This window comes from Nyctereutes procyonoides, unplaced genomic scaffold (genome assembly GCF_905146905.1).
Source record: "Nyctereutes procyonoides isolate TBG_1078 unplaced genomic scaffold, NYPRO_anot_genome, whole genome shotgun sequence".
NCBI lineage: Eukaryota > Metazoa > Chordata > Mammalia > Carnivora > Canidae > Nyctereutes > Nyctereutes procyonoides.
The window spans coordinates 27,053,928-27,077,026 of NW_026575121.1; the positions used below are offsets into that span (position 1 = coordinate 27,053,928).

The following is a 23,099-nucleotide window of genomic DNA, read 5'->3' on the forward strand; positions in this document are numbered from 1 at the left end:
GTTCAAAAATACACGCTCCTGAGACAAGTCTCTCAAACCCTTGGCGCCCCCACCTCGCTGCCTGCCGGGCTTCTCGGCTTTTGGGTTTCAGGTCCCTTGCACCACACCTAAGACGTGCAAAACTCTTTTTTCTCTCCCCAACCCTGGCGGAGGACAGTTGGGAGCGATCTCCCTCCACGTCTCCACCCCGATCGCCTCTCTTCCGAGATTCCACCCGCTCCTCTCCTTTCCCCCGCCCCCGGCTCCGTCAGCCCAATCTGTCAGAGAAGTTGTGTACAAACTGCGCGGCCGCCCTGCGCGCGAAAGCTCGTGGCCCGAGGGGGCGGGTCGGCCCGGCGGGGGCGGGGCCCGCGCGAGCCTCTCCCTCCTCATAGGCTGTGCCCTGCGGCCCGGCCGGCCGCGGGGCGCCGGGATTCGCCGCGGCGCTGCCAGTCAGGCCGGCGGGCCCCGCCCACCCGGAGTTGGGTAAAATAGAGGCGGGCGTCAAGTGTCAGTAGTCGCGGGGCAGGTACGCGCGCTCGCAGCTCGCTCGCGGAGACCGGCGGTGGCGGGAGCGGGCTCCGGCGAGTGAGAGAGCGCGGCGGGGCGGGGCGGGAGAAAGTGGCCGCCGCGGGGACGTTGGCGTTTGCGCGTGGCGGAGCGGAAGAGTTTGGCTTTTCGTGCGCGCCTTCGAAAGCCGCGCCGGCTGCTGGCCGAGGGGTCCGCCGCCCGCCCGCCCGCCCGCCCGGAGCGTCCCCTTCTCCGCCCGCGGCCCCGCGCCGAGCTCGCCGGCCCGAGTCTGCGTGGGCGAGGTGGGAAGCGCGCCCGACCCGCGCCCGGAGCCGCCGGCCCCCGCCCCCCGCCCCGAGTGCCAATGGCCACGCGGGTGCTGACGATGAGCGCCCGCCTGGGACCCGTGCCCCAGCCGCCGGCCCCGCAGGACGAGCCCGTGTTCGCGCAGCTCAAGCCCGTGCTGGGCGCCGCGAACCCGGCCCGCGACGCGGCGCTCTTCCCCGGCGAGGAGCTGAAGCACCCGCACCACCACCCGCAGGCGCAGCCCGCGCCCCCGCAGCCGCCGCAGCCGGCGCCGCCGCCCGCCGCGGGCCCGCGGCTGCCCCCGGAGGAGCTGGTCCAGGTAGGAAGAGGCGCTCCCCTCCCTCCCTCCCTCCCTCCCTCCCTCCGCCCCCCTCCCGGAGCTCGGGCGTGTCCCGCCGCTGCGACGCGCGGGCGACAGGGGCCGCTCCAAGCTGGGGCGTGCGTCGGGGCGCTGGGGGGGGGCGGGGGGCGGGGGGCGGCCCCTCCCCTCCCCTCCCCTCCCGTCCCCTCCCGTCCCCTCCCCTCCCGGCCCCGCTGGCCTGGGCGCTCGCCGGCAGCAGCGGGAAAGTAGGGGGACCGGAAGGGGGGGCCGTCCCGGCCGAAGCCGCCCCGATGGGCCCGTCCGGGGAGAGGTCAGAGCGGAGCCGGTGCTCGCACGCACCTTAGCGTTTCCCCTCGAGCCTCACGTCCAGCCTCGCTTTAAATTCCGGCCCCCGCCGTGTGCACCCCCACCCCCACCCCACCCCACCCCACCCCACCCCCACCCCATGGAGGATCCCCCACGTAGGCTCGGGTCGGGTGGAAGCGCAGACCGGGGTGCCGGCGGGAGGCGCCTCGGGGCGCTACTTTCGTATCTCGTGGCTCGGGCTGCTTTGGACGCGATCTCGGGGCTGCCTTGGGGAACGGAGAGCTGGGAAAGCTGAGGTGGTATCGGAGCGGGGTGTGTGTGTGTGTGTGTGTGTGTGTGTGTGTGTGTGTTTTTCCTTAAAAAGCCAAGACCCAGAAAAAGCACCGGGGGTGTTGTTTTCTTCGTGTGCGCGTAAATCTCCCCCGGAGCCGCGCTGAGAGCTGGCAGTTGGCTCCCTGCGCTCGCCCGGCAGCCGAAGCCGAATTAGAGCAACCGCCTGTTCCTTTCGCCCACGCAGGGAGTCATATAGCCCTGGAAAAAAAAAAAAAAAAAAAAAAAAAAAACTTCCCGGGACTTTTAGCCTGTCCCAAGGAAAAAAAAAAAAAATTGGAAACATACCCACATGCAAACAGCTGGAAGAGCTAAAAGCAGAAACCACTGACCACCACGCGAGCGAGGCGCACGGAAGGGTTTTACTTGGGTTTATGTCGAGGCGCTTCGTTTCGCAGCCCCGGGGCACGGCCCCGCGTGGTGGGCCGCCCGGTCCCTGCGCCGCCGCGGGGCCTGCGAGTCTGTGGGGCCTCGGCGGGGCCTCGGCGGGGCCTCGGCGGGGCCGGGAGAGGGCAGGGGCGTTTGTCGGAGGCGTGACTCACGGGACCCGGGCGTTCGCTTTTATTTTTGAATCGTGTCTATCTGGGAAGCCCTGTCTTGACCTCCACAGCGGATGACACGAGGTTCCGATGCGAGACGCTTTTGAAATGAAGTGGTAGCAAGAAAAAAAAAAAAAAGTGTATTATTCACCACTTAGGATGCCACCGCGATTAATAGTTGCATGAGCCATTTCATGGGGGTGGGGTGGGCTCTGCTTTGCTCCGAAAATTTACTTTTCGACGTTGAAAAAATAAATGTCAAGTTTATGTTTATGTACTAGTTTATGTAGTAGCATAGAAGGCAGTTTGTAAAAGAGAAAAAAAAGAAAAGACGGAGGGTGACTAGTTACAAGCTCTGGATCGTTGTGTTAAAAAAAAAAAATCGCCACTTGCGAACGATTTGGTTATTTCAGGTTGGTCACTTTTCTGGTTAAGAGACACCAAGAGGCTAAGGGATGATGGAGCTTTTTTTTTTTTTTTTTTTTTTTTTTTTTTTTTTTTAACAGAGTAAGGGGGAATGTAGCATTGGGCCACTGAGAAGGACACGGTAAATGTTTTGCTGATGACTGTGCTAGGGATACAGCAGCCTCTCCCCACCCACGGACTCCTTAGCACCACTCTACCAAGGGAGTGATTTTCCCCTAGGTAATTAAAGATCTGTTTTAGATAGGGATATGAATAGGAACATTTCATTATCATATTAACCAATTACAGAATCTGCTGATTAAAATCAACATTTAGATCAAATGTTGAAAGTGAAGTTTGTTCTGTTCTTTGAGTGGATACTGTTTTGCTCAAGAGGTTGTCTTTTTAAGTTTCCAGTGACCTGTACATGAGAAAAGGCACTGAAATAGCCAAGGAATATGTTATGTTAGGTACTTCAACAATATGTACCTAGGCAAACAAACAAAAATCAACCCCAAAACAGGACTTTGCAATATTATTTTTAAGGTGGTTTTGCTTAGGTTTTGTTTGTTTAAACATACCTGTATTAATATGAATGTGGCACGAGCAGGATTGAGGTGGTTCGGCAGTAGTAAGTAGTACGATACTGTATTTAAGTTGAAAACTCAACTGTAATGGGGTAGGGAATCCTGCTTTTGTATGTGAGTTATAAAAAATACACTTTGTTATCGATTAGAAAGGAATTCTAATCCTTTCTTGCTGCTGCTGCTGCTGCTGCCTTTTTTTTTTTTTCTTTCTTGATTTGCCTGTTTCACTTTTTGTCCCGGGGCTGATTGTGGGAGCGATTTTACCAAATACACGTTATAGAGAGTTTCATAAGGCTTTTGGTAAACCAGTTATTACACAATTGACAAATAAACCTGATACGTTTATAAGCGACGCTTGAAAGGAGCTTGCCCTAGTACTTCTCACAGGTATCGCTGGGGGAATTTTTAGTTAAGTTTGTCTTTACTCAGCTGATGAATTGGGTGGATTATGCATGTTTGTATCTCTTCTTTTTTAGACAAGATGTGAAATGGAGAAGTATCTGACACCTCAGCTTCCTCCAGTTTCAATGATTCCAGAGCATAAAAAGTATAGACGAGACAGTGCCTCAGTCGTAGACCAGTTCTTCACTGACAGTGAAGGGTTACCTTACAGTATCAACATGAACGTCTTCCTCCCTGACATCACTCACCTGAGAACTGGCCTCTACAAATCCCAGAGACCCTGCGTAACACACATCAAGACAGAACCTGTTACCATTTTCAGCCACCAGAGTGAAACGACAGCCCCTCCTCCGGCCCCGACCCAGGCCCTCCCTGAGTTCACCAGTATATTCAGCTCACACCAGACCGCAGCTCCAGAGGTGAACAATATTTTCATCAAACAAGAACTTCCTACACCAGATCTTCATCTTTCTGTCCCTCCCCAGCAGGGCCACCTGTACCAGCTGCTGAACACACCGGATCTAGATATGCCCAGTTCTACAAACCAGACAGCAGTGATGGACACTCTTAATGTCTCTATGTCCGCCGCCATGGCGGGCCTTAACACACACACCTCTGCTGTTCCGCAGACTGCAATGAAACAGTTCCAGGGCATGCCCCCTTGCACATACACAATGCCAAGTCAGTTTCTTCCACAGCAGGCCACTTACTTTCCCCCGTCACCACCAAGCTCAGAGCCGGGAAGTCCAGATAGACAAGCAGAGATGCTCCAGAATTTGACCCCACCTCCATCCTATGCTGCTACAATTGCTTCTAAACTGGCAATTCACAATCCAAATTTACCTGCCACCCTGCCAGTTAATTCACAAAGCATCCAGCCTGTCAGATACAATAGAAGGAGTAACCCCGATTTGGAGAAACGACGCATCCACTACTGCGATTACCCTGGTAGGTGATATAACCCGGTTAAAGCATCAGTACCTGTATTTAGTGTCTGTGTGTGTGTGTGCACATGCCTTTTTAAGCCAGGTTTTCAGTTTGCATAGGAAAGTGGTACTTGACAATGAAAAAAAATCACCCACTTTGTCCTTTTCACATCTCAGTCTCTGTACTGTACCCTGGGATATAACTTTGTGTTTGTCTATTATGGTTGTATGTATTAAAAAAAATGGCTAGAATATACTGGAAAAGAGTTACTTTGGACTTCTTTATTTTTAATGTAGCATATAAATTCAGATTTTGAGTTGTGTCAGAGTTACTTAAACACCTAAATTGGCGTCTTAATTCTAAATTGAGTGCCCTGAAAAGAGAGATAAGGTAAGGTAGGGAAAATAAGGTGTGGTAATGAAATGGGGATTGAGTAGGCTGCTTTCATGATGGTGGGTTACAAGACTGTGTACAGAATAGATTTAAGGATAGTTGTGATGGCGTATGAACATATGTTCATTCTTCAGTGAGATGTGGCTCAAAATCTAAATTGATGATGGTGATGACTTGGTCTACAAGTTGCTGGCATAAGCTAGTTTATGATTAATACGGGATGTAATTGATACAGCGTGATATACTAAATGAAAAAACAAATGTAGTAGCACAGAAAATCGCAGTCATCTTGGATAATGGTTTAACACTGTCAGCTCGAGAGCCATTAAAAGTTTTTAAATCACTGAAGTATATGTTACTAGTATAAAGCACCTACTGGAATATAAACATACATTTTCCATTTGTAGCTTGTTTATCTGCTTTTTCTGCTAAAGTGGTACATAAAGTAAATCACTTTATACCCTTAATAAGGTAACAGGGGAGCAGTCTTTAGAACTGACGCTTCAAATAAATATCTCACTAGCATGAGAGATTTCTTCTTTAGAGCCAGATTTTAAACACTGAATCATCAAATGTAAAGATTTCAAAAGGATCTCCAAAATGACAAGCTGTTCTTCCTCTCCATTATTTCAGGCTGCACAAAAGTTTATACAAAGTCTTCTCATTTAAAAGCTCACCTGAGGACTCATACTGGTATGTAATTTTCTTGTTAATTCTGTGAGTTGTGTAAATAGTGTAAGTGGTATTCATCCTTTTAAAAGCCAACACGTGTTTGATCTCTTCTTTCTTCTGTCAAACCTTTATTTTTTAATGGCCTACCTTTTCAGCACTGGCTTGGCTCAAAATGCTGTTCAACGAAAAAGTCTGGTTCCAGGAAGGCTGATGTTCCCTTACGAAGGCCTTGCCCTGTCACCTCACATAGAATGAATTACCCAAAAACGTAAACAACAATGTTTACTAATGGATTTTAAAACTTTAATGGCACTGCAATTCCTATCTTGAAGGAATATAAAAATGTAACTCATTTTTTTTCCTTCCATAACAAATCCCTTGGCTGCTGTAGGGTATATTAAATGCTAAAACTTTTCCATTTAGCATGTAAAGCATGACTGCTTAATACATTATCTTTAATTTTACCTTTAACCTAACATCTCTATTTAGCATGTTTTATGTGGCTGATGAAAGGTAGGGATGAAATTGCAGAGTATTAAATCAGGCAAAGATGGGGTTGTGGTTTAAAGGTTGTGGTTTAAAGGCACAGGTTATACCCTGTGCCAGCCCAGATTTTGACGTATTTGAGACTATCTTCATTCTAGTTTACATTTCATCTTTGTTTAGAATGTGCTTTTAGGTAGAGTCACTTTAATTTTATAAATGTTTATTTTGTCAGGTCTGTACATTCACTTTTAAATGCTTTTTAATTTTAAGAATATATATTTGAAACCATTTTAGGACAAAACCTCATGGCATGCTTAAAAAGCTCCCAAATACCCAAAATATTTTCAAAATATATAGATGGTTACTATTTGGGATTTTCTTAAAAGACCAGCCCTAAAGGAAAGAACTTACACAAAATGATTGTGTTTTTTTCTCTCTCAGTAAATTCAGCCTTACCTAAAGTTCAAAGAATAAGTTTGCTAATAAAAGCAATGACCTAGCAAAATGTTTTATTCCATCATTGCTATGGAAACCAAAGTATTCAACAGTTCCTTTGAATGGGTTGTTGGATTAGTGTGAGGACTTGAATCTCCCCAGGCTAGATGTTACTATGGAAATTGAGTTTTGATAAATGAAGTAGTTATCTCTAACTGCTGCATTAAAAAGTAAAAGCCTTTGAACAAAGGTCAGTGCTGAGATAGAACACTAGGAGGAATATGGCTGCAGACATTTTGTATGCATGTAAGGAAGTATTACTTGATATCTCAGTGATAAACACTACTTATTAAAATCTAAATAGTGCTGGTGACAGTGGTAGATTCCAGGACTGAGAAATTGCTTTTAAAGAAAAGACAGCTCATGTATTAAAATGAATGGATGGTTTTGGCCTGAAGTTTTTAGATATAGACAAAGTGATTATATGAAACGCAAGATCCTACATAAGCAGCTCAAAGTAGGAATTATATTTATAGTTAAACAACCATTAAGTATATAATAAACTCAGTCTAAAGTTTTCAAAATGCACATGATGGCCAAGAAAATATTCCATATAGAAATACTAAAATAGCCAGTTATAAAATTAATATTCTATTAGAGAAAGAAACATTGAAATTGGGCTTTTACCTGAATTTTGACTAATGGGAATGGAAATAAAATTGAAGCATTTTAACTAGTTTTTTTCTTCTTTGAAAGTCCTTGAAATGGGAGATAGGAAAGGAAGGGAGGCAACATGTTTTTTATGAGGTTAAAGTCTCCTAATAAAAAGAGTGCAATTGCATATCACACTGTAATCAACTGCTTATTGCAGGGATGTAGTCAGAGCATATCTGAATGGCCTTACAACCCCTGTCAGGGTTTAGTGCTCTGAATGCTTATAGCTGGGATTCTGGAATTTGACCTGCTGGCAAAGAAATTTAATAGCAGGCTGTTTTTAACAGTGCTCATACTAATAAAATCAAACTAAAAAGAGGACCCAGGCCTAGTTTGGGTCCTATGCATCAACTTTTTCACCTGATCATAAGTGTATGGCCATTGACGACTAATGAATGAGACTATGTAATCCAGTTTAATAAAGTTTTGTTTGATAGTCTCTCAAATGCCTTGGGGAGGGTTTGTAGCAGACTTGTTCATCTGGCTAAACCCGTTCTTGGGTAATCATAGAGCATTGAGGTTGTTTTCTCCTCATTTCTAGTTTCTAGACAATGTCTTTTAAAATTACCTGTGCTCTCTCGTTGCATCCCTCCCCTGCTGCTTGTTTTTTAGTGAATGTATCTGAAGCCAGAAAATTCTCCTTTTTTTTTTTTTTTTTTTCCTTTTTCCCTTTTAGGCCTAGGTATTTCTAAATAACTTAATAGCTGTTTTGTTTTGCTTTGTATATAGGTCCCCTACTGTGTCTCCCTTCCTGCCCCTGCCCTGGACAATTTGTTAGGAGATTTTTAAAACAGTCTGTATGGGATAGATCTTGTATTTAATACAAAAATTACTTTTTAAGTGATTGCCATTTTGCAGGCAGAACGTGAAAAGCCACCCTAGCATTTCCTTGGAATATAATTGTAATTGCTTTAAAATGTCAAGTTACCTTATGTTTTAAAAATGATTTAAGCAATTAAAACAAACTACATCTGAATTCTATTTAATTGCTTATTCTGGATTTTTAGATAGTAAGTGCTTCTTGACTTGCAAATTGAACATAAGGAAACAGTCTTTCCAAAACAAGACCTTTTTCAAAAAATTTAGAATGAAAGTACAAGATACCAGTTTCTTGAACCAGAAGTCCTTTAGCATTTTTCTAAGTACATACACTTTGATTTCTTTATTCATAAGGAATATACAAGTTGTACCAAGTTCTGTCTTTGTATGGTCAAATGAAATACCTGAAATGTACGTTTCCTGTGTTTTAGGAAATCTATTTCACTTACAGACATGTCTGTATATATATATAACAGTAACATACTTAAAGGTCTGTAGAGGTAACCCCTTATATTGGCGTGTGGGTGTTTGTTATTCGTTAATGTGTGTGTATACATCATGCCTCTGGTCAGATACAATTATGGCTACTTCTAGGCAACAGTATTGGCTGGTATATCACACTTTTAAAAGCATGTAATGCAAACATTCTACTGAAATTTGTGTATGTCTTTTGATGTATATATGGGTGGTACCCATTGACATCATTTAAAAGTTGCTGCTGTGAGCACCTTTTAAGGAAAAGATTCACATAACTATTTTGCCCTTATAAATCCACACAATTTTTAAACTGATAAAGTAGAATAATCTACTGTAATCAGCAGGATAGTTGTTTCTACTCATACACTTTAACTTAATAATGAAGATTTAAAGTAATTCTAAGCACAAGCTTGAGACCAAAAAAGGTAAAATGCAATAGGAAAAAAAAAATTAAGGCTGTATATACAAAGAAAATTTTGCAAGAAATTGAAAAAAAATTTTTATCACTGCTACTGATTTCTTGGTGTGCTTATGAAATAGGACTTTTTCATTGAGTTTGGAAATTTCTTTGAAAATGATATTTATGGTTTAGTAAAAAAGTACTTGCTTTCCAAAGAAAGTTTGAAAACTAGTGAACTCAATACAGGTGTTTAAATTCTTAGTGATTTTAGTCAAATGTGTGGGTATGTACTTACCCCTTAAAGAATATGCAAAAGTGGTTGGGAAATTAGAGTATGGAAACATTTTTAGATCATTTATCAGTCTCAGCTATCTGGAACAAGGCAGAAAATGAACAACTGTAGAGAGAAAGTCTCCGAGCAGCACACACTACTTGGCTCAAGGATCCCTTAGACCGAGACTGTATGCACAGACCATTACATGGTTCTGAATCGCAGAGTGACTTGCCAAGGATTGATAAGAAAGGACAATTGGAAACACCCCCACACAAGAAAATGGAAACCTATAGTAACAGAGGAACACAAAATGGATTCAGGGAAGCACTATACTGTTAGCGCTGCATTTTGCAATGAGCTGTTTGGGGTGCTTTGTTTAATTAAGAAAGAATTCCACAGTTAAGTTTTAGAAAGATTTTTAGCCCAAGCCTGGTTTTAAGGGGATAGGTTCCCATAATCTGTCTTACTTGCTTATGTAGAACACGTTATTTCCTAATGATATTTACATTAAGATGTTTACTACATATGCTTTAAAATGTGTAATCTGCTCAAGATGATTTTAGTTTCAGTTTGGGTACTAAGCTGAATAGAAAACTAGATATAATTTTCTATCTAGTTCTTTGTTCTATACTTATTATCCATTTAATGTATTAGGTATAGATTTGCATCTAAAAATATTAACAATGTTGACACTACATTTTCATTCATGGTACTTTGCCACTAAAAAATTCAAAATGATTGGAACACAAGTTACTCCTTTTTTGTGGAATTGTGGAAGGGACCAGAAGGCTTTAAAGGCTTTAAAGCCAAAAGGCTTTCCACATATATATGAACAATTTCACTTCCTTGGAAAGTTATTTAGAGTTAAGATCAGCATAAGTCTCTTTCCCTCCCTCTGCAGATAAGTAGGTAGGTAGGTAGATGGCCTTAATGGAGATCATAAGTTTGGATCTAGAGATCAGTACATGGGTGTGTACCCTGGTAATCCTTCTTGTTGGTAGAGGTGGGAAAATTGTATAGGCTGAAATTACTTATTATCCAGTGGATTTTTTTTTTTGAGTCTGTATTTGAAGATATGCAGAAAAAAGTATCACAGTTAGCTTGTGATGTCAGATGTTACTAGTTAAAATTCTCAATTTATTTTTATTTGCAGCTTTGAAATTTATTTTCTATACTGACCATTTCAAGCTATGTAAGAAAAGTAGTAACTTAAGAGACTTGCTAGTTCAGACCCCTGGAAAGATATTTACGAGCGTGAAAGCTTAAAAACAATTTCTTTTTAATGACTCACTGGGAAAATTAAACTTTGCTTCTAGGACTTGTTCTTTCATCTGAAAAACATTTACATAGGAAATTGATTAAACATTGTTTTGAGATGATAAAGCTTATCGAAGGTTAAGAAGTATAATTTGATTAAGCAAACATTTGGACTGATCTTGTGGAGAATCCAAAGAGAATCTTTTTCTTCCCTTTTGTCCTTCTAAACTAGTGGGAGAAGGTAGTTCATAAGCAGATTAAATGGGATTGTTGAAGCTGAGATAGAAATAATCAGCTGTGAAGGTAGAGAGAATGTATACGTTTTTTTAATACAATAACTTAATCACCCAAGGTTTTTTATTTGGGCAGATATTTTTAGTTCTATAGAATGTAGTAGCTGTTTACTTGATGACCTACATTTTTTCTGGTGGAAGATTAGAAACAAAGTAATGCCCTACTTTAGTAAAAGTATCTGTGTAGCAGCATTCCTATTCTGTCAGCCTGTATTATTTATATTCAAGGATCTTTAACTCTGATTAGGGGGAGTTACTGTTTTAGAAGTGCATCTTAGGTAACTTTCAGTAAAAAATACCTAGGCAGAAGAATGTTTCTTTTTTACTACTTTATAAATATAAACCTTTTAAGAGCTGGGAGAAATCTTTGTCGAGGTAACCACAGTAAGTGCAAATTAGAGGAAAGAATATCTACTACTCATTCAGTGCTAGAAATACAGAATTCTTCTGTTTTGGTTAAAAATGAAGAGGCAAAATCTTTCATTGACCAGTTTTTTAAAAAGTTCAGTTTGGGTTCTTATTCCAAGAAGGCAAATCTGAGTGTTGTCTTTTTGTCAGCCTCAAGAATTGGCATTTTATTAACACTATTAATGAGTGAGGATTTTTCCATGATTTTTGTCAGGAACCCTTAGGAGAAATGGGAGAAACTTAGGACACTACAGATTCGCTCAGGGAGGAGACTGCAGATGTAACCCCTTTGGATTTGTCAGCTCACTGTTCCCTGGCCGCAGATGTCCCTTTGCTGTTTTAGGCTAGCAGTAGGAGCTTAAGAACTCCTTGGTTTTCATCAAATCTACTCCCAATTCTGTAAAGGAAAACTTGTTTATGTAGAGTTTATTTAGCCTTATACAATTTTATATGATGGATAATAAATGGATTCCATGCTAAATGGATTCTGAACATGTCCTAAAAGCATGATACCTACTTAATCATACATTTAGTGAGATTAGTCTCATTCTAGGTGGAATAGAACCAGGCAAAGCCTTGCTTCAAGTGGGCGAAGAAACATTCTGGTAGACAACACCAGATGCTTTCCTGTTTCTTATACCTTCCCTCCTTTTCATTAATGAAAATGTCAGAATTGGCCAAACATGCGATTGTTCCAAAGGTGCATTATGAGAAGTGTGGCTTTGCAACTGGAATAAAAAATAGTGTCTGTCCTTGAGGAACTTTCAAAGCTAATGAAGGGGACAAAACACATCTATTTGAACCTTTTACAGCAACGAGTGTGTAAGTGTAAACCAGTCATTCAAAACAAATCTAAATGGTGATGGGGATTCAGAGAAGTGGAATGAATTCTTCTGGACTGTTCAGAGGTTTTCTGGAAGTGTTAAGGTGAATCAAATTTCAAAGAAAGGGGTAAGCATATGAACTGACCACAAATTGATTGGTAGGGAGAAAGAAAAAATTTAATTTTAATATATCCTTTTAATTAATCAGTTTTCTGAAAGAGGGTACATTATTGACATGATACTATATCTAGTAAATATTAGTTGCATTTTGCAGATAAAAAAATACTAATCTTTGAAATGAACTGCCTACCCTTCTGTTCCGAGTGAAGGAAATGTGCTACAATGAGCTTTAATAAAAAGATTTTTTAAATGGAAAACTACTGGCATAGATATAAAAAATTTGAATTAATGAGCCCAAATCATCCTACCTTATCTTTTTTTTAGATGTTTAATATTTCCCCATGATTCCTATTTTTCACCTCTTATTAGAATATAGAGATTGTTTCAGACTAAATTCCATCTCTAGTAATGGAAAAAAGTATAATTATTACTAAATTACATAAAAATTTTCCTTCTGAAATAAGAGCCGTTTTCACTTCAAGGACTTAAGTTCTAAGAATTAAGATTTAGTACCAACTATTGAAATAATTTATTCCACTTTAACTGTTTGCATTGTTTTTCTCAGAATGAGAAATGGATTTTAAGTTCTTTGAGGCCAGTGACTAAGTCTTTTTTTATTTTTAAAGGAGAAAATCAAGATTAAGACTTACTTGTGTTTTCCAGGTCATTTAGTGCAGGTTACACTCTCATTTACTAGATACTGGTTTTAATCCTGATGATTTTTAGTCTCTATCAGATACAATGGAAATGTCTTTTAGTTATCAGGAGGGAGATCAGATATGCAAATTTGCTGCAATAAACTTTTAAAAAGTCACCTAAAATAGGTATTCTGAGAAATATTTCCATCTATGATTTTTTTTGTTGTTAGAAGAACCTATGTGGAACATTCTAGGGAAAGGCCTTGGTATGAATCTATTGAATATGTTCAGCAGAGCAGAGAAACCTCCCATTCTGTTGTGGTAGGTTCAGAAGTCATTTTTTACCTGTTTATCAGAGGGAAAAAAATAAGATAATATTTTAGTCTATTGCTGAAGATTTCAAATACATTGTAAACATGTTCTGCTTACCCCCTGAAATTCATTTAGCCTAGGGTAGAGGGAAATGGATCAGTGGGTGACATTTGGGATTGTCAGAACAGTTTTCTGGATCCTGCTGGTCTTGAGAGATGGGTCTCCACTGAAGGCTGGCTCAGGTATACACTCTGCTTCCCACTGTCTGCAGTTTAAGGGCTGCTGAGTCCATTAAGCTATTCCATAACTGACCTCAAGTGCCTTTAGAATCTTTAAATACATTTGAATAATATTTGTTCTTAAGTTGTTCGTATGCAGTGAATGAGTGTTTGCTAATGGAGAACTTCAGTAGGACACTAAGGACAAGTGGCAGGGCCGGATTCTTAACCTGGAGCTCATTGTTTTCACTTCTAACTCATGGAATTATTGTGAGGATTAAGTGAAAAAATCAGAAATACCTGGTTCCAGAGTTTGTACTCAATGAATGTTTGTGCTTGCTCCCTCTTACTGTTAATGCTTTTGCTTTTTAACATTTTTATGAAATACATTAATTGGCTTTACCAGTACTGATAATATGTATAACTTGAACAATTTTTAAGATTAGGGATTCCTCACAAAATACTCCTAGTTAATTTTAAAGTGGAATTAAAAAAATACTTTTTTTGGAGATAAAGTTGAAGCTTGTTTTTCATGCTGTTCAAACTTGTCATTTTTTTTTTCTTCTGCCTTTGGAAAGTTTCACATTAACAGCATGAAACTTAAAAATACAGTTGATGTTGAAAGAGCTTAACTAAATATTTTAAATTGGTGGTATTGGAAAGAGATTCTGTAAAAATCCAATTAAACTTTTGAAAGCTCTATCCTGTTGAAATAACTTAAAGGAAGTCAGTTTGGTTTCCCAGAAGTACTGTGCATAGTGTTTCTGGCTGAGGAAGAAAGGCCCGAATCTACTATTTGGCCAGAAATTGGGTACCAGCTTCCTCTATGATGTTTAACTTGAGCGGTGTTGACACTTGAACAAATCCCATAGAAACTGCCCCAAGTGGGGAATAGTTGTCCTTGCTTTTATAGTAAAAACTTGGCCCCATAACTAACGTCCCAGACACTGGTAGTATTCTTGGCTGAACAATCTATAGATGTGCATAAACTGAGAGCAAAACCCCAAATGTTTTAGGAACTTTAATGGCTACCGTTTTTCAACCAATCAGTAAAGTAAACTTTTAAAAATATTGGTGCAGTTTATTGCTTCATAGCCAATAAAAATAGTGAACAAAAAGAGTCTAGTGTCCCTTGTTTCTTAAGTAAACTCTGAAAATTCAGTTCTCTTGCTATTTAATTATTAAATGCAAAAGGCTAGAATGATTTCTTTTAAAATTGGAGCACTTTAGGAATTTTTTTCCTTGCTTCAGACATCAGAAATAACTTTCTCTTTCCATTAATTGACAGTGTAGTATTTAACCAAGCTGTTTTGCGATTTATTTTTCACGGGGAACAAAAAACAAATGCTTGTGCAAAAAGTTAATCTTTTCTCTTTGATTTACGTTTTCAAGAGTAAGAGCTAGATTTACTCCTGGTATCAAATAATATGTGAATATAAACGAGGGAAAAGTGGTTTATTATGTTATTTAAAAGATTGGAGTGTATTAGGCTTAAATTCTAAGACTTTATAATGAGAAAAAATTATATAATTGACATTTTTAAAAGAGTGATGTAAATCAAAAAGGAAATTTAAAAAAATAAGTGTATCTGTCTTGGTTCAGAGGCAGAGGAGGGAGGAAAGGAGATTTGGGAATGCATACCGTAGAATTTGAAAGAAAAAAATCTCCTGGGAAATAATAGGTACAAATTTCAAAGAGCTATTCTGGCCCTTTTTTCTTTGTCCTTACAGGATTTTTTTTTTTAAGTCAGAGTTATCAGGACAGCAAAAATATATTAACCACAAGCTGTAGAAATCTCGGTTGATGTGGATAGTGTCTTTTAAAATTTGGACTCAGTTGAGTAATCTTACAACTTCCTGAATATGATACTGCTAAATCAGACAGAAAGGTTGTTGGGTTTCATTGTGGTACGAAGTAAAGAGTATTCAAAGTGACGCGGAGGCTCTTCTCTTTCACAAGAAAGAATTCAGGAATTTTACTATTCAGAGTTTTAAAAGGTATCCATATGAAACTGAGCAGTAAGCCCACAAGAATACTTTAATGAGCAAATTTATCTCACAAAACTCCAACAAACTCGTAGAAAATTCTAACAAAATGAAACATAAAGGAACTTACTAGTTAATGCTCAGTGAAACATTCTCAGTTTTGAGGGTTTATTTAGAAGGGGAATACATGATCTCAGTTAAATAGGGTTAATTCTTAAACTGGGAGTTAAGGCTGCATTGTCAATATTAAATGAATTTGAAGGATTAGCAACTAGTTAACTTCAAATAACATTAAGAATAATACAAATTGCATTGGGATTGTGACCTAAATGTCAATTTACAAAAATGAAAAGTGCTGTGAGAGTAGAATAGATAGATTGAATGATTAGAGACTTTTAAAACCGGTATTATGCATGTAAGCTCCATGAGGCCAAGCATTTTTGTTGACTGTCGTATCCCAAACACTCAGGAGGACGGTGCCTGGCAGGTACTTGGCACAGATCCACGTATATATCAGCAAATGTTAGAATTATTATGGTGGTTTCATGATTCTTCAGTAAAGTGAAGTTACCAGTATCTGGTTGAGGAATTTATTAAATATCAAATGCATAAAGCTTTAACACCAACTTTAATATTTTCTAGTTTTGTTTTGCTTTATTTAATCTGACTGAAAAACAGGAAGGTGTGAATGTGTGTGCTGGAGTGACTTTCGAAGAGTGCCCACTCATCAATCCATTTTGGAGGCCCTGAGTTCAGAGAAGCTAACTAGTTTATGTGAAGTTTAGTCTGGCTAGTTTAGAAACATTTAGTTAGGACTTGGTTTGAAGTAAAGGATCACAGTTGTGGTACATTCAGTTCATTGCATTGGTGATTTGAGCAGGCTCAGAATTTTTTTTTTTTCTCCCTTGGCTGTCTTACAGCCATTGGTCCTTTACTAATTTAATTTGGGTTTGTTGGTGAAGTTATGCTCCACAGCAGATACAGGTCCCCCAAGTTCATCTAGTCATTTCATGGGTGTACATGTATGGGAACAATCCATACAAATGCACCCATTTGTCTTGCACATTCAAAATCAACGTTTTCCCGCTCTTCAGAAGAACTCCAAAAACTTTTTTCTTGCTGTAATTAGGTTGAATGCTACCAGGGAAACAGTGACTCTCTCCACTAGATTCTTAGAGAAAATTTAGGTCATAATGGAATTCATGAACCCTCCTTCCCCTGGACCATGATTTTTTTTTAAGATCTCCCTTCTCAGGCAGTGTCTGTGATGTTTGTCTTGCTAGCAGGCCACCTCACCTCCTCTTGGTCCCTTGTCACAGGTGAGAAGCCGTATAAGTGCACCTGGGAGGGCTGTGACTGGAGGTTCGCGCGCTCGGACGAGCTGACCCGCCACTACCGAAAGCACACCGGGGCCAAGCCGTTCCAGTGTGGCGTGTGCAACCGCAGCTTCTCCCGCTCCGACCACCTGGCCCTGCACATGAAGAGGCATCAGAACTGAGCCCCGCTGTGGCCTGCCGTGCCTATGCAATTCACCCTGCCGTCCTGCGGTTCCTTTGGCAAAGTTTTAAACTACACACTTAACTATATATATAAAAAAAGGAAAAGAAAACTAAAAACTGGAAATGTATATTTTGTATATTTGAGAAAACAGGGAATACATTGTATGAATACCAAAGTGTTTGGTCCTTATAAGAATCTGGAATGCTTGCTGTAATGTATATGGCTTTACTCAAGCAGATTTCATCTCCTGACAGGCAGCCACATCTCAGTGTGAGTAGGGGGGTGGGGGTGCAGGGTGTGTTTGCAGTGTCTTTACCGAAGCACCATCATTTAATGTGACAGTGTTTAGTAAACAAGTCAGTTGGCAGGCACAGAAGAGCTGGATTGCATGTCAAGATTTTACTTGACATCAAGTAGTTTTTTTCAATATTAGATAATTCCTTAGAGGTACACAGCGTACCTGGCAATTCACAGATAGCCATTGAACAAATGTGTTTTTTTGTTTGTTTTTATATGAGTTGCCTATATTTGCTATTCAAAATTTTGTAAATATGCAAATCAGCTTTATAGGTTTATTACAAGTTTTCTAAGATTCTTTTGGGGGAAAATCATAAATAATTCTGTTTGAAAATAACCATGAATACAATTACAGTTACAATTTGTGGTAAGATGCCTCTTCAAACCTCACCAAATTCATTTCTTTAGGAGGAAGAAATAATCATTCAAATGAACTTAAAAAGCAGATTCCATGCACTGATTAAACTAGGATTGCTTATTTTAAATATGAACGACATTTTATATGAATTGTGGACTGGAGCTTAAAGATAGGACACACAAAATTTAAACCTCTTACTATAAGCTAAACACAGTATCATTTTAATAAAAAGACTCGTAGCTCTCACGTGGCAGTGTTGAATTTATGATGCAGTTTTCGCATACCGGGATGTTTGTTCGTGCAGTACTGTGGGCTAAATGACAATTTATGTGGATTTTGCATGTAATATACAGTGAGACACAGTAATTTTACCTAAATTACAGTGCAGTTTAGTTAAGCATTGTTAATACTGACTCAGTGTCTGCCTTTAATTATAAATGACATGTTGAAAGCTTAAGGAAGCAAGTGCTACATATATGCAATATGATAGTAATGTGATGTTGATGCTGTTAACCAAAGGGCAGAATAAATAAGCAAAATGCCAAAAGGGGTCTTAATTGAAAATGAAAATTTAATTTTGTTTTTAAGATATTGTTTATCTTTATTTATTTTGTGGTAATATAGTAAGTTTTTTTAGAAAATTTTCATAACTTGATAAATTATAGTTTTGTTTGTTAGAAAAGTTGCTCTTAAAACATGTAAATAGATGACAAACGGTGTAAATATTTTGTAAGGCTTCAAAATGTTTATACGTGGAAACAGGCCTACATACGAAGCATAAATTGGTTGCTGTTTTGCTTCTTTTCCCCTCTTATTTTTGTATTGTGGTCATTTCCTATGCAAATAATGGAGCAAACAGCTGTATAGTTGTAGAATTTTTTGAGAGAATGAGATGTTTATATATTAACGACAATTTTTTTTGGAAAATAAAAAGTGCCTAAAAGATTTATGTTTTTTGCCTGCCTTCTTCACCTCCAGTAGCAAAAAACAGCAAATTCCATTCCCAAAACTATTTAAAAGGATCTGTCTTATCAGGGCAGTTAATAAGGAAGACGATTCACACATTGCTAACTTAGTTTAAAACATAAAAAGGAGACTTGTTTTAAAAATATGATTACAAGTATAGAGGGAGATATAGTTTGTGAATGCTTTTTTTTTTTTTTTTCCTGGTCACTACACACATACAACATTAACTTCAAGATAATTAGCTGAAAACTGTAGAGGTAACATACTAGTTTTATTGTTGGAGGTAAATAGAACAAATTGGGCTTTTAATCTTTTTCCCCCCTTTCTAGAAGAGGAAAAGATCACCAAAAGTTTTTTAATCCAATAGCAACAAGCACACACCTAGGGCTTGGTTTTTAATACCATTCTCCAATATAAAGGATGGGCCTTCTTAGAAAAATGGCTGATTCAAGGACTGGGTTAGGAAATAGACAAAATAAGCCTTCAGCATCTGACAGCACCAGAAAGGAAGTCATTAAAATCTCACAATGATGGAGGTATGTCAAAGCAACAATATAAAGTAGGGATGAGTTACAACCCAAAGTATAAAATTAGCCATGAGCCCATACTACAATGATTGAATAAATAGGAAAGAGGAGACCAATCTGCAGAATTCCAAGCAATTTTTGCAGATACTTTATCCTCAGAGGTGTTAACTCCTCACTCCTTAAGTGTATGTTGCATAGAAGGCAATATGGCCAAGAGGGGAAGGAAAGTAACTATGGTGCAGAAACCCGTCCAACACCCTCAGCCAGGTTGTCAAGGTCCTCATCAACTGTGATAAGTCATGTACGTACCCTTGATTTGATGTGATGAGAACGGAACTTTGTTTCAGCCGTCTTCTTCCTAAAAACCTGTAACCCCAGTCCATTCCAGACAGAGCCCAACTGAGGGACATTCTACAAAATAGCAATACTCTGAACTGTCAAGTTCTTAAAAAACGAGAATGTGAGAAACTGTTACAGCCAAAAGAAGCCTATATATTATGACTAAGTATAATGTTTAACTGGGATTTGGAGCACAAAAAAGACGTTAGGGAAAAAGAGGAAATCTGAATAAATAATTTAGTTAATGTATCAACATTGCCTCATTATGACAAAATAGATCCTACGAATGAAAGATGTTAATAGGGGAACCGGGTGTTGGGCTTTATGGAAATCCTGTATTTGTAGTAATTCTATAAATCTAAAACCTGAATAAAATGTTTATTTTTAGAAAAGTGAAGGAAAAGGTCCATGTCACCATTACATATGTTCAATAGATGGGAAAATCCCTGATGTTGGTGCTAAAGTGAAAACTGTGGTTACATAATTTAGCATCATCAGTTTATTCAGCCTCTCATCTTTTTTTTTTTTTTTTTGGCCTCTCATCATTTGACTCCCCATTCTTCCCTGTTATTCAAGTAATCTCTAGCTCAATAACACTGCATAGTTCATTCTCTAGCCAGAACTTCTCATTCTTTCATGAGGGAAAACATAATTTCTTTGGCTTAAATTTATTTCTAGAAATCGAGATAGTAAAGGCTGGAGGCTTAAAGCAAAGACAACTCTGTCTAGTAACACATCAGAGCTGTATCAGTTGTAATTGATACTTGTATGAATGCGGAAATTTTCTTGTAAGTAGAAGCCAGTCTTGCTTTGGCTCCCAGCACTTAATTGTATTTCATTTCCTAACACAGAGGATGACTGTTTCCAGTTCTCACCTCCCTGAATTAACTTTTCTCCCTTTGGTAGGTTGCTCCTCCTCCTCTCAGGCCAGCTACCCATTCCAAGTCCTTGTCTGCCAAAGCTCAGTTCAGACCCTCAATCTTTATTAGCCACACCCACTGGAACTTGTTTTTTATTTGGAAATGTTACGTTACTTTAGCATTTGAGTTATTTTCTGAGTTCTATCATAGATTTTTCTTCCTCAGATTGTCAAATTCATGGAAGAAACACCGGTTCTTAGATGGCCTTTGTCTTCCTGCTTTTATTGATGGATAAATCAGATGTCAAAAAAATACCCTTACGGTGCTGTATGAGTTGTCTTAAGTCCTGAGTAATTGAATCAATCCAACATTCACCAAGTTTCCTCTTTGTGTTGTGCTGTTGATACCGTGTTGGTGTTGGATTTTTGATAAGGCATGTGACTGTAACTGTGATTATAGTGTGAGCATGCAGGTAATGCCTTGTGAATTTTTTAACATTCTTAGTGCATTTTCAAGGGAGAGTTACTGTAGACAACTATGCTTAATACACTTTACAAAGCTGCACATAATTTAATTGCTGATCATCAGCATGTCCATTACGTAAATGTCTGGTTTCAAACATATTCTGACCAGTCTCTTGGTAAACAAGCTACCTCAACTAGACCAAAATTGAGTAATGCATTAGGTTCCTATTGGCAAGAATGCAATTATGTAATTTGATTTCAAGTTAGTAATACTCTGAGTTTTAAGTGTCTTCTATTAGTTTTTATTCTCCCCACCGCTAACCCCAAGTTAGCTTGTTTGGTTTTGCTTCATTTTGTCATTTCATTCCTGCGTTGTGGTTTGTGTAAAGTGCATCACTTCATGGCATCCAATTAGAGAATCCTTAGATAAGCATGACCTGGCTTGCCTACATAAAAATGTTCTTCAAAATCTAGCTAGATTCCTTTTCCTATCTTCAACTAAGCCCACCAGAGCTCTTTGGATTAGCTCATGGGCCATAACATAACAAAGAAGGGCTTTATTCTCCATTACTAAATCTGGTCTCTGCTTTGAAGTTGACCAAATTCCTTCTTTGGTTATATTCTTCACTGCAGTGTAAAACTAATCAATAGGATACTTTTATATTTATTACTTTATTACTTTATTTATTTATTTATTTATCTGTCTGTTTATTTATTTATTTATTTATTTATTTATTTATTTATTTATTTTACTCAGACCAGAGTATGTTATAGGTGACAAAACCTGGCAATTGTGTGATATTCATTTTAACAGTGACTATTTTTTTTTAAATATTTATTTATTCATGAGAGACACAGAGAGAGGCAGAGACACAGGCAGAGAGAGAAGCAGGCCCCACACAGGGAGCCCGACGTGGGACTCGATCCTGGGTCTCCAGGATCATGCCCTGAGCCGAAGGCAGATGCTCAACCGCTGAGCCACCCAGGCGACCCTTAACAGTGACTATTAAGGGAAAAAAGCATAATAAGTCACATAAGAGCTATCTGTGATAGGAAGAGTTTGTTATATTCTTGTAAATCAGCAATCTTTATCTATTCCTCTCAGTGCATATCTCCTCATGAAAGCATTTGGAGTCATGGAACTGATAATATTCTTATCAAAAGTAAAATCTTAATGCTATTTGGCCACTGATGATATGTAAGTGATGATATGTATGTATGTAAGGAACTGAATAGGAAAGTAAGAAGTTCATATAGACTTCTGGGTAAAAATGGTAGATTACATGCATCTCATTTTGCAGCCTTCAAAATAACACCCCTAAAACAAAGGGCCTTTTTCCTCCAAGGCAAAATTTATGAGAAGAACAGGATAATAGGAACACTAACAAACATATGGGCACTGGAAAGAGATAGAAGAGGCAATAAGCTGAGCAGAATTGAAAAACCTAAACCTTTTTTTAAAAAGATTATTTATTTTAGGGAGAGAGAATGAGAGGGAGGGTGTGAAGCAGGGCAGAGGGAGAGACAGCAGATTCCTTGCTGAGCGCAGAGCCAGGGTGAAGCTTGATCTCATATCCCTGAGATCGCACCCTGAGCTGAAACCAAGAGTCAGACACCTAACCAACTTTGCCAGTTAGGCACCCCGAAAAGCTAAATCTTAAAGTAGTGGAGAAAACCAAGAACTAACTCAATTCCAAACCCCATAAAAATCCCAAAAGGTCTCAGGAATTGATAGCATTGAGTACTTCTGGGAGTGAAACTAAAATGCAATTGTTAAAAATTTGTCTAAGAAGCTGTTAATTCCTTGGTCTCTCCCCTTACACCTCCACTCTAACATACACTGTGAATTGGGAATAACCAGTTAGTCTCCACCCCAACAGAAGAATGGAGGTTAATGTGCTTAGTCACTGGAGAAAGTAAAAACGCAATCTTTTTTTTTTAATTTTAAAAATTTTTAATTTTTATTTATTCATGAGAGGCAGAGAGATGCAGAGACATATGCAGAGGGAGAAGCAGGTTCCCTGTAGGGAGCCCAATGCAGGACTCGATCCCTGGACTCCGGGATCACGACCTGAGCCAAAGTTAGATGTTCAACCACCGAGCCCCCAGGCGCCCCAAGAGAGAGAATCTTTAAATTAATAGACAACACGTCCAGCTGAGGAAGGCCAAACAAAAAAGAAGAATCGAGTAAATGTGCATATTAATTGCTGGAGCCTGTTTCTCTTTCCATCCCCATTTGGTTCCCAGGACACTGGAGACAGGGATTTTATCCTCCAGGCAGGAAAAGTCTTCAGAATGGACCAGCCGAGGAAGCAAGATCTAAATATACTGAAAATCTCAAGTTCTCTAATAAAAAGGCTTAGATCACTCAAAGAAACCCACAGATGATTAGCTTCACAAGGATGCTCAGAGCTTCCGATCTTTTGGTTCCTCAGTATTAAATATTGACA

The 23,099-nt window shown here is 39.5% G+C and overlaps 1 protein-coding gene across 1 annotated transcript; it reads left to right on the forward strand.

Annotated features, from left to right (window-relative positions):
* Positions 1 to 500: 500 nt before the first annotated feature.
* On the forward strand, positions 501 to 18,438 carry KLF5 (KLF transcription factor 5). The gene is made up of 4 exons (XM_055335968.1): positions 501 to 1,114; positions 3,761 to 4,634; positions 5,640 to 5,699; positions 16,658 to 18,438. Exons 1-4 carry the CDS (start codon positions 854 to 856, stop codon positions 16,834 to 16,836), a joined length of 1,374 nt encoding a protein of 457 aa, XP_055191943.1. The 5' UTR covers positions 501 to 853; the 3' UTR covers positions 16,837 to 18,438.
* The last annotated feature ends 4,661 nt before the right edge of the window (positions 18,439 to 23,099 follow it).

Bases quoted from the DNA above. Each gene is read 5' to 3' on its own strand.
- KLF5 (XM_055335968.1), top strand. From the start codon at position 854: ATGGCCACGCGGGTGCTGACGATGAGCGCCCGCCTGGGACCCGTGCCC. The intron at 1,115-3,760 runs GTAGGAAGAGGC...CTTCTTTTTTAG, and splicing joins CCCCGGAGGAGCTGGTCCAG to ACAAGATGTGAAATGGAGAA. The intron at 5,700-16,657 runs GTATGTAATTTT...CCCTTGTCACAG, and splicing joins TCACCTGAGGACTCATACTG to GTGAGAAGCCGTATAAGTGC.